The following is a 19606-nucleotide window of genomic DNA, read 5'->3' on the forward strand; positions in this document are numbered from 1 at the left end:
GTCGTATGAACATTAGGATTCATCCATTCCCTGGGGATATGATTATTTAGTGGACAAAGTTGATCATTTATCCCAGATGTAAAGATTACTGGATTGTTTCGCTTCTCACCTTTGATAACTCCGCTCAGGAGCCCAGGTATGGCCCGTATCTCTGTCAGGTTGTTTGAGGTGAAGTATTCATCACAGGTTGCGTTGGCATATTCACTGCCACAGAAGAGGCTCCATAGCTCGGTGATCACAGTGATGTTTTTCACAACCTCTGTCTTGGCACATGTTTCAAACAAATCATTCCTCAGAGATCGGTTTCCCAGCAGACAGACGCTGTAGAGGAGAGAGATCAGTTTAGTGTAGTTAGATGGAAGCTGCTTTATCTGTCTGTGAGATGACAGATATGTTACACTGTATTACCTACACTATATGGTGGTTGGCATGCTCTAGGTTTGGAGAAACAGACATGAGTTATGGCACAGAAGCAAAGCAATATGCTGCTGTGGTCGGGGGGAAGCAGTACAATTTATTCAAGCCACCTAAATGAAAGGCATACCTAAATCTAGTAAGTATATTTAGAATATTTACACCATTATACACATTATCTATGCTCTCTCGTAGACCAGCAACTCCTGTGTTCTGTGAGCTAAAATGACGGAAATGCTTTTTTGTCAAAGGAGTCTTTGAAGAGAGCATAGATCACGGCTTCACTTCCCCCTCGTAAAGGGCTGTCTGACAGCAACCAAAATATTCTAAATATAGCATCCACAGCAGTACATTGCTTAGCTTTCCGTGCTGATACTCATGTCTGTTTTCTCCCAACAGGTTTTTTAGGTGGCTAAAATAGATTTTGCTCGGTAATTCACTGACTATGGATAAGTACCTCATACAACCCCACTTCAAATCATCCAAACTATCCCTTTAAGGAATACTGTTGATTCAATACAGACAGCACAACGTCTCAATTCACTGCACATACACAACCCCTGCATGTAGTTAGTCTTGTACGCATTATACACTAATGAGTCACAGCCATAATCATAACAACCAAAGCAATGCCATGGCAACAGCCGAAGCTTTATCATCCCATGGCTATAGTCATCATCACATCTACAGTCTAGTTGCATACAGAGTTGAGCCTGAGCCAGTCACAGCTGAGGGTGTGCGCCCACACGTCCTGTGGTCACATATAATAATGTACTATATAATACATAATACTATATTATAATACAGATCAGTCTTTCTCTATTGATCAGAGGGAATGCAAAATGTATTGTGAGGGAACACAAACACATTGGACATTGATGGGTACATTGCAAACAGGAACTGCTAATATCTAATCCTGCATACTTTTAATGGTACCAATTTACCAAAAGTGTAAACAGATATAGGCTAATACAAATTGAAGGCCACAGCGTCGCTCACTCGCTCTATGGCATCAATATACTTCCTGTTTACACTCCCCAAATTATTATGGGGACTGTGAACTTAGAGCAGTGGATAAGGATTGGGCCCCGCAGTGTCCTACTTAGAAACTCCCTGATCTAACATGTTGACATGCAACAAAATCAACCGATTAAATCAGACACACTGAGCCTGCAATGAGAATCAACTGAGAGTCAGAATCACCTGCAGTGCAAGGATTTCTTCTCATCCGTGCTTTTGCATCAGTGTTAGGCACCGGAGGAGTTACATTTAGCATGTTGTTGATAAGAATGTTGAAAACAGTGTTTAATGAGATATTCTTATTCATCCGTTAGTGACTCACTTAAACTCTGGCGGTTCGATGATGGACTTGATGACTCCTGCGTAAGTGGCCATAATCGAGAGAACCACACAGGCCAGAAACACTAGAGCCAGTTTGTTCACATACCTGCAGAAAGAAGGGAAATACATGTGAGTCTGTGTGCTGGTGTGTGTGTCCAAGCCGTATTATATATATACACACACACACAACCCAAATGCACAAAGTGTCCCTCCCTATGCAACCACAGGCAACCACGCACTGCGGTCCGAAAGAGATTTCTTTAGTGTTACGACTTTGTTTTCATAATATTACAGCTTTATTCTCAGTTTCTCAGAGAACACAGATATGTGGAATGTTAATAATGTGCAGAGTTTTGAACATGAGCACAAATCTTGCTGAAACACATATGAGCTATATATAAAATGAATGAATTTATCATTGAGGTAAATATGTGCGACATGCACATTTAAAGAAGTTACTCCGCAACACAAAAAGACACAAAAGAGGAGAGGGAAATCATGCCTATATATATATATATGTGTGCTGACTTAGCAGGGATAACATTACATGAGAAGAGTTGCTCTACAGGAGATTAAATATTTGAAAGCAATACAGAATGCATGAGAGTCTTACTGCATTATATTCCATTACATATGTTTACTTTGAATTGTCACTTTGTGCCTGAATTCTGTGTTTTTCTTTATATAAATTGTTGAAAATAAATTCACCAGAATGCAGAAAGTAATGTGCCTGACTCTTAAAACCTCATGTTGGAAGACCCCAACACACCCCACTTAAAATGTGTCCCCCCCACCCATGGTTGAAACAAAACCTACACCATTGGTGTGTGTGTGTGTGTGTGTGTGTGTGTGGTTACTTACTTCACCCCGACAAACACTACCAGAGCCATCAGGAGCAGGCAGCATGTGCCGTAGACACGCATATTGTTGGACATTGCTGCACTTTCGCTTTCTTTAAACACTGTTGCTGTAGGAACAATGTACGTCTGGCAGTGGGAAGAAAAGAGAGTGAACGTGTCATTTAAACGCTTCTGATGTGGCTGACTCTCTTATCTGTCCGAGTGCAGTGACATACCAGCAGAATCTCTATGGTGCCCAGTAATGTACATTGATCCAGCGAAGGTGGTTCCGAGATAGAAACAGAGACCCACTGCTCCTCCAAACTCTGGACCCAACGATCTGGAGATCATGTAGTACGAGCCACCGGCTTTGGGGAAATTAAATCGCGGTTAGTTACTGCCAAATGTATTCCTTGGTATTTGAAACTTTATTTTGTAAAGTTTGGTAACACATTATTTTGCATTTTAACTTCCACTGGGGATGATGGGAGAAGCTCTTAGTTGTTCAAAAGGTTCATATGCTCATCTGATTCACCTTCAGTCATTACCTTGATCTCACAGCAATGAAGTGTGAGAGTTGTTTTGGAGTAAACAAGACTTTTTGTATATCGATAATGCAGACCGATAAAGCAGTAAAACCTTGGCTTGAAGATATTCATCTTTGCTTAAAAAGGAAAGCCTGATAACTTTTAGTAAAAAAAGGGTGAAATTCTTAAATTATTTGCAAAATAACTAGGCAACCTTGACGAGTTGGTTTGAAATATGTGACCGGATAATGTGGACGTTTATACCAGCTTTGTAACTCACTGTTAAAACGTATTAACAATTTTACTTGTCTATTTACTTAATAACCATTCACACATCATCATAAATCATTTATATGTTGACTTTATTATCTCTGTTATTATTTATTTCATTTTTGGGAAGCTTTGAGTAAATATTGTTGGGGGGGGGGGCACATTTGTAATTCCCCTTAATGTGTTGGAAAAACAAAAAGATATTGAGTTAAAAGGTTTATTGTAGACAGTTTGGATTTTTCTATAGAAACTTTTAAGTATCAGGTGTTTTCCAAGCAAATAATAATAATAATAATAATAATAATAACAAAAACAACAACAATAATAATAATAATAATAATAATAATAATAATAATAATAATAATAATAATAATAATAATAGGTGATTTGAAGATTTATTGCATTAAAATGCAGCAATTTACGGGGGATTTTGTGGTGGGAATAGTACCATTATTATTGCCTCTACTTTCTCTATAATTACTACAACATTTTATTTATTTTTTTTCACGGAAACAACCAAAGAAGATTGTGTCGTAGTGATGCAATCACCATAATATAGCTACAGAATGTTGATCATTATGAAATACTTTATTTGTTAAAGCTGCAGCTGTGGTTGCAAGCCATTGCATTTAAATACCGCTGGTGAAATAGTAAAAATAATGAATGCAACAATTCATAATGTACCTGGGACAACTCCATTGGTTGCTATGGCGCTCATTGATATGGCTGTGAGCAAGGTCTGCGTGGAGAGAAAGAGGACAGATGTTAGGTTATGGATGGAAGAAAAGAGAGATGTGTGCAGACTGATATATATATATATATATATATATATATATATATATATATTTATTTTTCTTTCTTTTACAAAACACTTAAAAAAATAAATCATTCAGTAAAAGAAAGAGGGGGTGACATAAAACAAAGACTGCTATTGGACATTCAAGAACATACTACAAATACGTAAATACAGTTAGAAGTTATCAGTCCATGGTAACCTGCTACAATCAGTCATTGCCATGCAAATCCAGATTGTCACTTAGAGAAGAACCTAAATCTGAATAATCTGGTTGTTAGGTTTGAGGAATTTAGTTTGTTGTCTGAATTTCTTTCCCCAAAAATTGTTAATCTCCACACTTTTGCAAGAATGACCTTTGACCTTATTTGGAGTCATGTATGAGAGATGACAGAGAGGAAGAAGAGAGACAGCAGTACTTTTCAAAGGTTACATGTTGTACAAGAACTTTGTTTAAATAAAATTATCTAAATGATCTATTATCGATGTACAACTTCGGTTTAGACAGGAACTATCTGATCAAAGTAATTAAATGACCGTTTACTGAACACTCAGTCAAAATCAGGGTTTCATTGAAAAAGACGATAAGAAATACATATCAACAAATCAAAGATTAGCACAAACTGTTTACAGAACAAGAACAAAATGCTACATTTTAGTCATAATATGTACAAGCATTGCAGTTTAATACCCTGCCCTACTAATTACATGAAGCCTTTAGAGATGCCAAATCCAAATATAACAGCAGCACCAACATCACATCTTTAGCCTCCGTCATGTCTTTGGTCTAAAACAGGGGTGGGAAAACTTTTTCCTATCAAGGACCATTTACGAATGACCTCGATGGCCGGATCAAATGGTCTCGCGGGCCGTATACGGCCTGGAGGCCGGAGGTTCCCCGCCCCTGGTCTAAAACATCAGAGCCGGTCAGGGTGGCTGTGTATTGTAGGCGGGTGTTAAGCACAGACTGATCACATCATATCACATGAGTGCTGAGCATTTTAAGTTCAAACAGTCAGCCCTCTGTTTGGACGTGGAGCTACTGACGTACGAACCACGGTTGTAAAAAAGACACACATGTTCTGCTTGTTTTGAGGACCCTCCTCTGAGTTAAGGCATGGAGATTACTGCAAAGTCGTCATAAATCAACACTGTAAATTCAGAGGAGGGTGTATTGATTGGCCTACAGTTTGTCTACCAATGCGTAAATCTCGGACTCAACCTCATATATCGTTGTTCCGTTCAGGCATTTATGAAATTATGGCCAAGAGGGACTCTGTCTGTTTGTTTTTCCTTCATTCACAGTAATGAATTCCTTCATTCTCACTTCCAACTCATAAGGATGCTGCGTCAGGACCCCTTGGCCTCACCTTTTAACACACTGGTAACAACGATCCTTTGGCGCAATTTTATCAACGTGAACTTTAGTCAAGTTTACGGAAAGATGATGGTGGTTTGGGTTAAAATAAGTACGTTTGTGACATAACTTAAGTTACATCCGTATGTTCAGCACGTGGCGTAAGTGAAGTATAGGGCTGTGTAATTATTCAAATGTTATTTACTATTTTGGCTTCCAACGATTATGGAAACCTGATAATTGATATAAAACGATTATATATTATATATTGTGCAGCATTCCGTTTCGCAATTACTTTTTTTGTCTTGCAATAAATCCAACGCAATGCTTTCCTTTATAGCGCTTTCGTCTTACTCGGAGGGTAAGGGGCAGCCACTCGGTGGATCCTATATGGTTTAGTTGGATTTATAAATGACTCACACAGATGCAGCACATGGAGACGATGGCGAAGGATCCCAGGATTCCTGCTGTGCCGACGATCCAGGTGAGACGCAGAAAGAGAATCACGCCCAGGATGTTCTGCATGCAGGGCAAGTAAACTCCAATGAAGGTTCCCATTTGGGGGACCTGTGGATGGATGGATGGATACACACACACACACACACACACACACACACACACACACACACACACACACACACACACACACACACACACACACACACACACACACACACACACACTAGAATCAATTTAAAGGTTTAACTGCTGGACACAGAATGCCTCCTTCTCTTATTGAAAAGTAAATTCTCAGTGGTCTCAAATTCCAACAGCCCCACAAACTCTGTAAGTTTTATATTGGGCATAATCGAATTCCAAAAAAAAAGTTAAAATGACACTTTCTGGAAATAACCCAGGAATTCTAGTTTCGACCAATTTGAGGTGCTGGATTTTCTCAAAATAATAATAATAATAATAATAATAATAATAAAGATAGTATGCTATTTCATTTCATGTTAAATAGGGCTGTGTATTGACAATAATCTGGTGATACAATACATATATACAGGTGTTACAATGTAATATATTGCGATACATATATGAAAGGCAATATATTGTGCTTTTTTAAATCTAAGTTTAGGAAAACTGTCATAGAATAAAGAACACATGATGCAATCAGAACAGTTGGAATGCATCTGCATTTATCGCAGTCCCTGTAAGATCAGAGCACATCTTTTGCATGTAAACTATTGATTAAAAATCAATGCAGTGTTTTTGAGAATCGATACAGAATCACAAAACATAATAAGTTTTTCAATATTTTCTTATAAGTTACATTTCAAAGATACACACTGAGTATCTTTTTGTCTTTGACAGTGTGGAAAAACCACCTATACACATAATTATTTTATTTTCCTTATAATACATATATACCTCAACTACTTCCCCCCCCAAGCGTAAGTGTACATACCATTTTCCGAGGTACAAACTCTTTGTCCTGTGCTTTCTCCATTTCCCTCAGTTGTTTTCCTAAATACTGTGAAGTGCTTGATGTTGATTTCCAGATCTCCCACATCTTCTCTCTTGTGTTACTCTGTCTTCCTCTCGTGTCTGTTTCTCTCCCCCTCACTCTCTCTGCATAGTCTGTCTTATTTTTTTGTCTCAAATCTCTTTCGGTGCACTCAGCTGTCTTTCAGGGGGCGGGTTTCACTAAAACATCATCAGTGCGTCTAAACGAAACTACAGTCCTACTGTGTTTCAGACATGACCAAGGAGGCAAGTATTGTTGTGATTGGAGCATATTCTCAATGATTTAATCTGATTTGACTCATTTAAATCCCTACTGTCTGCAGCATGTAAATGCTTTGCCACAAGTTATGTGGCTATTGAGTGCAATGTTTTTTTTCTTCTTTCTTTGAATTTGGAGGGACTTGAGGGGAGTTTACATACAATTGGAATGTATTCATTGTGGATATTTTACAGCTGGATTCTAGTTTTTCTTAGGCATATTGAAATTACTGCCTTTAACTATTTACAAACAACTTCAGCACCATAATTGAATTCCTATTTGAGTGCAGACTTTGAAACAGAATTTAGACTTTGCAGCTGCTCAATATTTGTAAATCTCAGTCCCCGCCCCCCTAAAAAAACAAAACAGGTAGTTTAGTGCTTGTTAATGCTACAATGCGCAGGGATCTTCAGTTTGTTTTCTAAAAGAGACAATCCTAAAAGGAATTATTCACGTTCTTATTGTATCAGAAAATCAATGCTACTCTCATATCAGGCCTTAGTTATGAAGCTAAAGCTGGTTAGCTTAACATAGCATGGACACTGGAAACGGGGAAACAGCAGCTGCTTAATAGTTTACTAATTGATATGACATTTGTTCCCACACATGACAGCTTTTGCACACCGGATGATATTTAAATTATACCTAACTCCTTACATACAAACACTCTGTACTCCGCCTCAGACTGGCCTCATGTGCATATTTACATGTAGCTCTATCTTTCTCTGTGAGTGTCAGAATGGAGCTCAAAAACAACCTCCCACACCACAGACATATATTTCCCCCCCAAAATGAGTGCATATATGCAGGTTTTACATGTGGAAACCTGCCAAAAGAAAGGCACTGCCAGTAGACGGAGATGCCTTTCTGTTTTTTTTCTCGTTGGGTACGAGCCGGAAAACAAGTTAAGTAAACAACAGTCCCGGGATTGGATGACAATTGTTCCCTTTTCAACTAAAGACAGAAGCCAAAAATAAGTAGGTGTTTGTGGGTTTTTTGTCCATTGGGACGGAGGTCATACAGTAGTTTGCCTCTCTAAACCGAGTGAAGTTTACTGGCCAGTCTGCAGCAGTAAGAAGGTGACTGGCAGTAAACGGACGCTGCTACACACACTCTTTGACCTCCACATGAATGTTACTAGTCCAGTGTTGGTGATTTCAATTGTTTTTCCCACGCCAAGCAGGCTATGTACACTGGGCTAAGTACAAAGAAGGTGCTATTGATCTTGTGACTTTGCTTGAGAGGTTGCTCTGCCGTTATCAAGGTATTATCAAAGAAACAATATTAAGGTGTTTAAAAACCACTCTGTGGGCCAACAGAAAGTGTCATGATGTTTGGTTTAACTAGTAATGTATTCTGTTTATGCTGTATTACGCACACCCGCTTTCTGAAAAGGTCCTGAGTGTATGAGCCTCAAACGATTACATTTGGATAGATTCAAAAGGAAACAATAGCTCGTCTCTTACTATCTGCCTCAAAATATCTCTGTATTCCATCTTAACTTGCTATCTGACCCACTTCCACTTGTCATTAGTTCTGTTGTTGTTCTATTTAGCAAACCTTTCACATGGATTCATGCAGCAGCCGACTGATACCATCAAAAAGTTTAGGGCTGAGCAGCACTCTGACAATGGTTATGATAAGCTACTGGCTGCAGGACACATAAATTGTGTTGCTTTTTGTGCTGAATTTAATATTCCACTCTAGAAGATGCACTAGTGCGTGTAATGCAGAGGTTTCTCTCAGATAGAAGCCAAATGAGCCGACTGTTTGTCAAAAAAACAGAAAATGAATTGGCAACAATTTTGCAAATGGTAAGCTCTGAAAATCCTGTAAAGTAACTTTCTATTCATTTTGTATACATACATTACATATACATGGAAAAATGTGACATATCTAATTACGTTCTGTCCCACAAATCTATTTCCTACAATGTTCATCTGATGTGAATTTAACACTTAAATTTATATCGTCATAGTTATACAGAAATAAAGTGTCATGGTCCTAACACTCATAAAGCTTGATATAATACAGTAAAAAAATAAAAAATCATAGAGGAACAAATCTGAAAAGACCAAGCCAATAAAAAAGAAAATAAATCATTTTGAAAAATGGTCAAAGATAAAACCGACTCTTTAAAAACATCACAAAGATCGTTTATCAGTTTCTAAGAATTTCTTTTTGTGGTAATAGCCACGTCATCACAGTGTGCATTTGCTATACAGCAATGACATAAACCCAAATCTGAACCACAAAGATTACACATTTAGATATTCTCCAGGCAACAGTTTACTGTATGTCTGTTGTTCGACAGGCAATGCAAAATCTACAAATCTCACAAGATGAAAGATCTGAGGAACATGGCACGTATTTTTCACAATACAGTCCATTCTCTACAGATGTTCATGATCGGCCTTATCTCCTCGTGATATCATCCCAAAGTCAAAGTCTACAGTAAACTGAACTCAAACTGTATTCAAAGCTTCATAAACAGTAAAACTGAAAAGAAGGAACTATTATTTAGCTGAAACTCATTATACTGCCTCTGTATGTATTCGATAACTAATAACTAAACAATTTCTCTTTTCCAATGTGGCTTTACTAAATCATTTTACAGAAACATTGAATGGATTTCTTTAACACAGGTGGAAGTAGTTCTCTTTAAAATACATGTTGATGTAAAGACGATAGACCAAATGTGGAAAATGAAACACCTCAGAACAACGACCCACATGAGAACTACAGTTTGGGGGGTAATGCATTATAACAACACGAGGGGGCCACTTTGGTGGGGGCGTGTTATTTCAGGTACCAGTAAGAAAATGCTCCAAGGAAACTAGTTGGAGTAAATAAATGCATTTAAAGGCGCCAACAAACATTACCCTGCATTGGAACCATTGCTAAAGTGCTCTATTGAAATGTACTTTAGATGGTAAAAAACTGCTAGAATTAGTTGCTACAGCAAGTGTGTTGGCTGTCAAATCTGACAATGCCTACAAAAGATCACGTAGGCTTGAAAACGTACAATCTGTAACTTTCAGTATTCAAAATTTTCACTAGCTCAAAAGTCAGGTCCATACCGTGACCATGACCCTCCTGACCCCTTCCTCGTTCTCGGCCTCCTCATGCTCACGAACACCCTGGGTCAGGTTGGTGTAGTTGGCCAGCCTGTTGAGAAGAGACGATACCATAGGGTTACTGTCTATTTCCTCCTGCAGAGAGACAGAGAGAGAGAGAAATGCATGAACAAATAAAATAAACACTTTAATATATCTGCACAGTTTGTATTGTTAGCACTCCGCAGTTCCACTGCTAGCAGGTGCACATAGACATTGTAAACAGGAGTGACGTGATCACAGGTCTTGGTTCTGGTTAAAAATCTGGAAATTAGTGTTAAGCTTCCTTATGTAATGATATTGTTGGGCCACCGCACTGAGGGAAAGACCTCAGCTAATAGTCTGGATATGACACCTTACACCGGCTACCAGTATGTTCAGAATTGATTAGCAGTTGCAACAGCGTGTGGGTGGTATTACAAAATGTTCTCCTGGAGACACCTACTGTAGCTTAACCTACCACAGAAGTCGTTTTGAGTACTTTAGCAGGTGTTCATATTTCTGTATGTCTGTCAGCGGACAGCTTTTCTCACAGCGATAGCGTCACAACTGTGCAAGATGCAGTCACAAAACTTTACAGATGAGTAGTTGAGATCAAAATGAAGGCCAAGTTTAAATATGGGTATATCCAAGCATGGGAGTTTAGTTGTGCTTTTATTTTTTATTTTATCTTACATTACTGTATTTATCTGTTTTATAATCAAAACTACTCATACTTATTTTTATTATTGATTTATATGTGCGGCCATATGTGTAACCTGGTTTTTGAGACGTACTCTATGAATGAATATTTTTTAATATTATCATTACAAATATGATTCACATTTTTCCATCTGAAGGTTTGGAGTCATAAACCTTTAGATCATATAGCTGTGTGTTTAACTCTTGTGTCAGCAACTAACAATAACTTAACTGTTAATAGTTATTCATACATCTTATGTCACACGACCTAATGCTATAATCTGTCTGTACAATAGATCATATGCAACATGAATTTGGACAATGCATGCAATGCCAATTCTTTTGTACATAAGCATCAAATGTTTTGACATTCATAAACAGTGTCGGATTAAATTTGGAGAAAACTCATTTCTCGTCTTACCTCAAACAGGGCCATGTTCTTGCCTTCATAATATTGTTCTCTGTCGTCGTCTGAGTTGATGAATGGAGTAGACTCTCTCTGACTGTTATCTCCTAGTAGGATACAAAAGGGAAAACACCCATACTGTAAGGTGCACAGGAGGAACAAGGGAAGGCAGCAGGATCATCAGGTACTGTTATTGTGTAGTAACCGTAACAGCTGTAGCAGCACTATACTGTATTAGAAGCAGCGATGGAGGCCTAACGTAGTCGTAGGTGTAGTAGTGTCGTAGTTACAGAAGTAGTAGTGGGAATGTAAGGGTGATAACCATACACATATTCCTCTACGGGTTATTCAAACTGTAGATTTTCAATAGCGTTATATTTGTGTCTTTGTTGACAATGCAGTTTCTTTGTATGGGAACGTGAACTTTAGGAGACTAGGCTGCATTTCCTGTGTAAAATAAGCATAAGGTATGGGACCAGTGAATCATCAAGCTGTTTCTTCTCAACTATTTTGTCATAATAGGATCCAATGCGGTTTTTAGAGAAGACAGACAAATTAAGGCTTTGCCCAAAGTTGAACCTTTTGCTACAATTAGCTTTTGTAAAGACAAAGCAGTATAGAGTGACATTAAGATGTGGCTTCTCAATTTGGTTTCTTTTGCCCCTGGTTGTTATGGCGTGGTCTCAGTTTATTAGGTTTGGTATGTTACCACACTAGATCACACTGTTGTCTTCATTGCCTTGAAGAACTGTTCAGTGGTTCAGAGATTACTGAGGAGCATTTAGTAAAAAGAACAGTGTACTGTGGATGCACATGACGTGAGGATTGTAACAAAATATAGCATGCAATGATGAGCTGGGAAGTCCCTCATCGGGCTACGAGCCAGAATCTCAGTCCTTAAAACAAACTGAAAGGATCTTGATGGAACATCTAAAACCCCAATGTGCATGATGATAAATTTCAGGGTTAGATCTGTAATCTGTGTTAGTTTTGCGTCATTCCACAGTCACCCATGTCACAAGGGATTATATTAGGCGAAACAAAGGAAATAGGGAGACTTCTCTGTCTTGCTATGGAATGCGAATGAATGAATATGTATTTATGTCACAGATGGTTTGTGACACACAATGATATATATACATTTAATCTAAAAGAACCACATATTATATGTCTGATCACATTGTCAGGAACATGGCAGAATGTAATTGTCTGCAATTTCATAGAAAATCCTATTTTCATCCAAACATGTCACACGGAAAGTCATCTGGGGCTTCCAGGGGCAGGGGGTCATTTTTATATTAATATATGACTGAACACTAAACAACATATTGGTAATACAATAGAAAAAACAATAAAGAAACACATAGGCAGTATGAAGACAGCTGTAATAAACTATGTCATACAGATGGATGAATAAAGCTTGCTATTACTAGATGCTTAGGCACTGATTTATAACTACGTCCTAACTTCAGTCGCATTCCTAATCCTACCGTTAAACGCTACTGAAAGAAAGAGATCTTCCTTTATCAATGAATGCAGCAAGTTACATTCATTCACAATTGGCTGTAAAGGTGTGAGTATCTCTATCATACTCACAGAGTTCTTTCACTTGCTTACACAAAATCCACATTGTTGAAAAGCTTCACATGCAGTAATGGTGTTAACCAGCAGATGTCCATATGTCTTTATGTTCAACAGCAGCGTGTCCTAGAGGCTCAGTTCATCAAGGACATTACATGAAGTTGTATAACATGCTGCTAAATGATTAACATATGTTGATACAGAATACCAAGATGTATTTGGATGATGTGTATGACACCCTAACCATGCACACCCTATACATTCAGTGAGTGACTGAGAGTCATACCGGTTTGGTGAAGAACTACACAAGTGACAATCCAACCAAACAAAAGTGACAGGGGACACTAAAAATAAACTTCCTTTCGAATCACTGCACTGTTGGCAGTAAGCCCACCCTCAGGCTAACACATGGAAATCAATGCTATTTATTAACATCCTTTTCCGCAGTCGGCTACAGTTCCCAGAAGGGGCTGTGTTTAATCCCCAGGATGAAAATTTGATGTGTTTAATCCACATGACGATAAAGGATTGAAACTGACCTTAACACGGGGTTGTTCGATTATGGCAAAATCATAATCCCAATTATTTTGGTCAATATTGAGATCAGGATTATTTAACACGATTACTTTTGGACTTTGGAAACATCATGCATAAAGTCAAATTAATCAATCTGATGCACTTTGAGAGCCAAATTAAGAGGCTAGATCTATGAAGAACGTTGTGCTCTTGTAAACAATTTTGTGCTCTTAAATCACGATCACAATCGGTATGATGTTTGTAATGAATGACTTGTGCGCAATGAATGTACGAAGCGCACGCTCGTATAGTGGGAGGGGCTTAAGACAGAGCGGGGAGGGAGGAGAGCTGCAGGATGAGTGCTTTATTTTCAAATTCTGACTTTTGTTTTCCCTTTTCTAGAAAAATGCGTACCCTGGGGTACCACTACGTAGAATTACAATTATGCTGAAAGGTTATTGTGGAAAATTTGTCCAAATAAATACTGCCCAATACCCCAGCTGTCATGGAATAGTATGATATTTTAGGAAATACGCTAATTTGCTTTTGGAATCTGCCAGTGGTTAGATGATAAAATAAATACCACTCTCAGACGTGATGTATTGATCTTCTCATCGAACTCTCTGGCAGACAGCGAATAAACTTTTCCTTAAACATTACGTTACATTACAATACAGTTCATTTAGCCGACGCTTTTACTTTTTTACTTTTAACTCCGAACAGCAAGAATCTTGCAAGTACATTAGCTTCAAATAGGTACAATCAGATAACCCTGTCTCCTTTCACTCCATGCTCCCTGTTTACGATAAAGTTGAATGTAAAATGTTGTCATATATGTTTTAATTTTCATGAATTTTTCTGCATTTCTTTACTTGATATTTGATGAAGCTTAAACGATTATTTATTATTATTATTATTATTATTATTATTATTATTATTATTATTATTATTATTAATAATTTAACACATTTGAATGTATATAAAAACCAGCTACCGAGAAAGCAATCTTGAGGTAAGACATTTTGGATGATGTATATTTTACCGAACATTTAATTTAAATCAAATAAAGGTTTCTTCAAGACCTGGATAACCTAAAACAAATGTTTTGTGTGCAGCCTAGAGAATACTAAGAATACTAAAAAAAGAAAGTGGAACATTATGAAACAGGACACTGGTCATAGGATACTGCTTTGGAAAATGATGGTACTGAGATGTTACTGTTTATACAGATGACATCTTGTCTAATCAGCACAGTGCCGCCACACATGGCTGTGTGACCCTTTGAGCGCTGCACGTTCTGTGACTTCTGCTTTTACAGTGAAACACATAAAGAGTAAACGTACACCCTGTACTGCCACTAATAAAGTGTTTTATTATAGTGCAGGGCTCCCTACAAAGGAATACTTTGATTTGAAAAATGAAAAAAGAAATATGTGTTTTTATTTATTTTCCTAAAGAGGCACACCACAGATTTTTCACATCAAGCTCATTTTACTCATTATTATGAAGAGAAGAGAGAAATGGCTCAGCCTGTGAAAACCGTTGTGTAATTCATCTGCGGTTTTCTATAGTCTGAGAAAATAACCCTGATAATTGGATGGTTTTATGGGAAATGTAGGATCCAGTGATTTTTTTTTAGAGAAAACCCCTGATGGACTAAAAGCCAAGATATATCTGCATCTGCTGCATTAAGTGTCTCTGCAAGCAGAACTTTGAAGGTATGTTTACTACCCAAATGTGCCTAGCTTGGCACAGTTACTGCAGGTCTATGGGGACAGTGTGTGAGAGAGAGGGAGGGGTGGGAGTCTCATTGCGTATAGTTGCATGCAAAGAGATAAATAAATGAGTCCATGATCAATTAATTAGTCTTTCTCGGTTTCCTACAAATTGAGTGATACTGTAAAGGGACAGGTTTACGGACACCTGTGGAAAGTCCTTTCCATTCACAAAAATCTTTTTTGAGACATTTTGGAGTTGATTTTTCAATACGAAGATTCAACTGTTTGTTCCATTTTTTATTGCTCTGTGTGGGACGATCCCCTCGTGGGACCTCTCCCCAGCTCTGTCTCTCATCAACTTTTGTTAACAGGACTATAATCTTCAAACTGAATCTGTCACACTTAGGCTCCAACAAGTGAGGACTGCGAGACAGCAAACGAGGCTCTCGGTACCCAGATTGAGGTTATTTAAGGATCACCTCTAGGATGCAGAGCAACGTATTGCCTGTCAGGAGGAGAAGGTCAGAGAGCTCTCTACCAGGCTGGAGATAGAGACAAAAGAGAACAAGTCTCTAGGGGAACAGGTAGAGTTACTCACAAACGAGACCTGGAGAGGAGAGCTGAGTGAGCAGTTGCAGCAACACAAACACACCAGTCAGCAACAACTTAAGGCAGAGAAAAAGTCTCACGCCAATAGGATGAGAGAGGATCAGGGGCTGATCCAGGGGCTGAGGGATGAGCAGGATGCCCTCCGTCAGGAGTTGGAGGAGGCGGAGTCCCTTACTGTTTTACAGGCCCTCAACCTTGAGCCAGAGCCCAAAGTCTCTAAGGCGCTCAGACTAGAAAATAATCTGTAACTTTATCTGTTTGAGGAAGAAGGTGAAGGAGAGGCGGGAGGAGTCCATATCCCACTGAGACTTCTGCAGGGCCTTAGCCCCTTCCACCATCGATAGCTGTGTGCTGGCACGGCGGCCTCGTGGACAGACCACAGACTTCAATCTGTGTGGGGTCGTAATGTTCCTCCCCATGTCAGCAAGGGTTTCCTCCAAGTGCTTCGGTTTGCCCCCAATCAATTGATTTAGAAAATTCAATAAAAACATTTCAAAATCTAAATGTACTTTTTATTGTATTTCCCATAATTCAATGAGGCCATGGCTAAATCCAATCATAAGTGAGAAAAAACGCCACCTAAAGTCCTAATAAAGGAAAGTAACTTTCAGGAGCTGCCATCTCATCTTTTGACTCTAGTGAAACACAATAACAATAATAATAATAATCATAATAATAATAATAATAACAATAATAATTTATTTGGTGAAGTTAAATCACATATTTAAATGTATTTAATAGTAAATTCATTCATTATCTTAGTCAAAATAGCTAGCAAAACAGAGATCCATGTTATTCCCATCAAATAATCTGTAAATAATAAGTTTAAGTTATTATAAAAAGGGTTTGCACCAGGCACTGGCAGTAGCCTGGTGACTGCAAATATATATTATTACAGAATATTTATTTCTGTAATAGGACAGACCAGCAGAAACTGAAAGAACAATATTAAGCTGCTCGAGTTTGACTCCAACCCCTTTTTATGGTCATTACACATTCCTGACCAGAGATAAGTTGCAGACACACAGAGACAGATCCAACTTGAAACAAAGAAACTGATGTTGAATGCAAAATAAAATGTACTTTAATTGATATGTTGTGCTGAGCTAACATGTTTCATTAATAGGAACATAATGAGTTTGATCAAATAAATTAGGGTGTGTCAAGCTACAAATCTCCTCCCCCTACTTTCTCCTCTTCTCCAAATGCAAGGACCCCTGAAGCTCATCCATACTGACTGATTGATTTGATGTTATTTCACTTATTTCCCTTGCAGAAAAGTATACATACATATGCACATATAGATATATATGCATCAACTCATCAATATATATATATCAACTCTAATCCTCGGGGGATCCAGGCCACGGGAGCGAGGTCCAAACTGAACCTGCTAGCACTCCCGCCAACGCAACTTTATCCGTCCATCAGAACCGGCAGGTGAAACAAAACATGCTCATGTGTTTTCACGAGTTGATGTTAGCTTAATGAGATGCTTGATTATATTACTAATGAGGAAATTAAGAATTAAATAAGAGACTTTAGACCAAAAGTAAGATCTCTCTAAATGTTGAAGTTTATATTTGCTTCACAATCCTCCGTGGTGCTTCTTAAACTCTCAACTGATGTATTAATCTATTAAAATTCAGTTTAATGGGTAAACCTCAAACAAAGATATCTGTCACTGATTCTACCTGGCCACACGTGGTCCGCTTTCATTTATTCATTGTTCCCTTCATTGCACTCATTTACCTTTCTGTTTTAACAGCTAAGTTTTGTAGTTTTACAGTTCAGTAATCATTTCATTTATAAAGAACACGATCCAGTGATTTGTGTGTGTATGAACTATCAGGTCCCTGTACACCGGGCCAGAACTCCGTAGCAGAACTCAAATTATGAGACCACATTAATTATGATTATATCAATCTTTCTTTAGTATGGGTGGGTAGTTCTCCGAGGTATTTCAATTCTGTTACTCAATACAAAAGTATTTCTGAGAGTCGAAGTTGACCCCCATAACTCTCCTTCACCTTTTGTACCAATTAATGTATTTATAATTCATAATTTTGAGTTATTAGTTAATTGTCAATTGAGATAAATATATATTTGGTAATAATTATAAAAATCTGCTACAAACAAGGCCCGCTACATAACGTAAACACTGTAACCTCTTCACATGTTCACCTGTTGATAATGTTAGTTCATTTTTTTAACTAAAACTTTGACCATATCTGACACATTGTACCTTTAAAAGGTTTAAAATTAAGATATTACACATTTCTACCGTTCCATTTGTGCATGCCTGAAAATGTTCACGACACACAGCCCGCCCCCCCCCCCCCCCCTTCCTCTCACACCAATCAAGCTGCCCTGCAAGTTGCAGAGAGTTGAACGACATCACACTTAAAAACTATATGTGTGTGTGTGTGTACAGCATGTGCCTGCCATAACATGTGTCTGACTGCTTGTGTCAGTGTGCTTCCGTTTCCACACATTCAATTATACAATGACGCATACAGTTGATCAAACACCTATCTTAATTTTCTAGGATAAGTTCCAGCTACCTCATGTCCCCGAACAGATAAAAGGATATTGGAAGCGTAGTGTAGTGTAGCCTGTTTGTGAGCATGTTTACAATGTACTCCGTATTCTTACCTGAGTGAGATCCTTGTAAGTTGTCCTCATCATCTTTCTCCCCAAAGATTTTGCCCAAACTGACAGGTTTGCTGCTTCCAGCTGCAGCTGCACTGCTGCTGCCACCCTCTGCATCCTCCACTGGTACTACAGTGAAGTTGGTAGGCATCTTTGCTCTTCAATTGTATTGAAGAAACTGTTCAGTGACGACTACCAGAATGACACTAGCTGTTGAACCTTCACCCCCACAGGGTGGAGAAAATATATCCAAAGGAAGTCAAATTAAGTTCCTGTTGAGGCAGTCAAAGTTTTAGTTTGACTTCAACATGGCACTCACTCTAAATATTTTCTTTCATTCCTCTGTGTAGTGGGATCCAGTGTCCTCTAAACTCAGGGTGAAATTGCTGCCTCCTGCACATTAGGCAGGCCAAAGTCCCGCAGAGTATCACTTCACACTCTCCTTGTTCCTTTCCCTCCCTTTCTCCCCCACTGCTCCAAGACTATTGCCCCATGTGACCCTCTATTTACCATACAAACAGAGTTGGAGTCCATACATGGAGAACCCTGCAGCTCCTCCCATTACTTTGAACGTCCCACTTCCCTCACTTACACCTTTGTAATGCTAAAATGGTAGGGAAACAAACTGTAAAAGTATCTATAAAAGACTCCAAAGTATCTATAAAATCCAATTTGACTTAAAACAAAACAACTCGCTCCTATTTAACGAGGACAATCCAAAAACAAACTTTTCTGTTCTTCAGGCTGTGTTTTTTCTTTCCTCTTCTTCCTTTCCTGGTAGTTTCCGTCTCTGGTTTCCTTCAGGTAAACAAAATGGGCGGTGCCTTTCCCACAGTGCATTATGGGTAGTGGTGAAGTGCTGGTGTTCAGCATAGAGCAGCACCACATGCTCACATGCAAACACGTATTGTGCCAGTAAAGGAAACGCCTTGGAAACCTTGGACACTAACTTTCCTCTAGCATAGATTACAATGGAGTGTCACAGGGGGAAAGGATTGAGCTTTGCAAAACAATAGCCACAAGTAAACATGCATTGTTTTCAGTATGTGGGAAGAAT

General features: G+C 38.5%; 1 protein-coding gene across 1 annotated transcript in view; it reads right to left on the bottom strand.

The window, feature by feature from the left end:
• LOC115022465 (solute carrier family 12 member 7-like) overlaps positions 1–19372 on the bottom strand; it is a 32522-nt gene extending 13150 nt beyond the window's left edge. The window contains 10 exon segments of the mRNA XM_029453446.1: positions 110–321; positions 1757–1861; positions 2617–2741; positions 2831–2854; positions 2856–2962; positions 4076–4130; positions 5962–6108; positions 10351–10482; positions 11489–11580; positions 18553–19372. Of these exon segments, the coding sequence (XP_029309306.1) occupies positions 110–321; positions 1757–1861; positions 2617–2741; positions 2831–2854; positions 2856–2962; positions 4076–4130; positions 5962–6108; positions 10351–10482; positions 11489–11580; positions 18553–18700 (1147 nt within the window). The 5' untranslated portion in view covers positions 18701–19372.
• Positions 19373–19606: the final 234 nt, after the last annotated feature.

This window comes from Cottoperca gobio, chromosome 17, assembly GCF_900634415.1.
Source record: "Cottoperca gobio chromosome 17, fCotGob3.1, whole genome shotgun sequence".
NCBI classification, from domain to species: domain Eukaryota; kingdom Metazoa; phylum Chordata; class Actinopteri; order Perciformes; family Bovichtidae; genus Cottoperca; species Cottoperca gobio.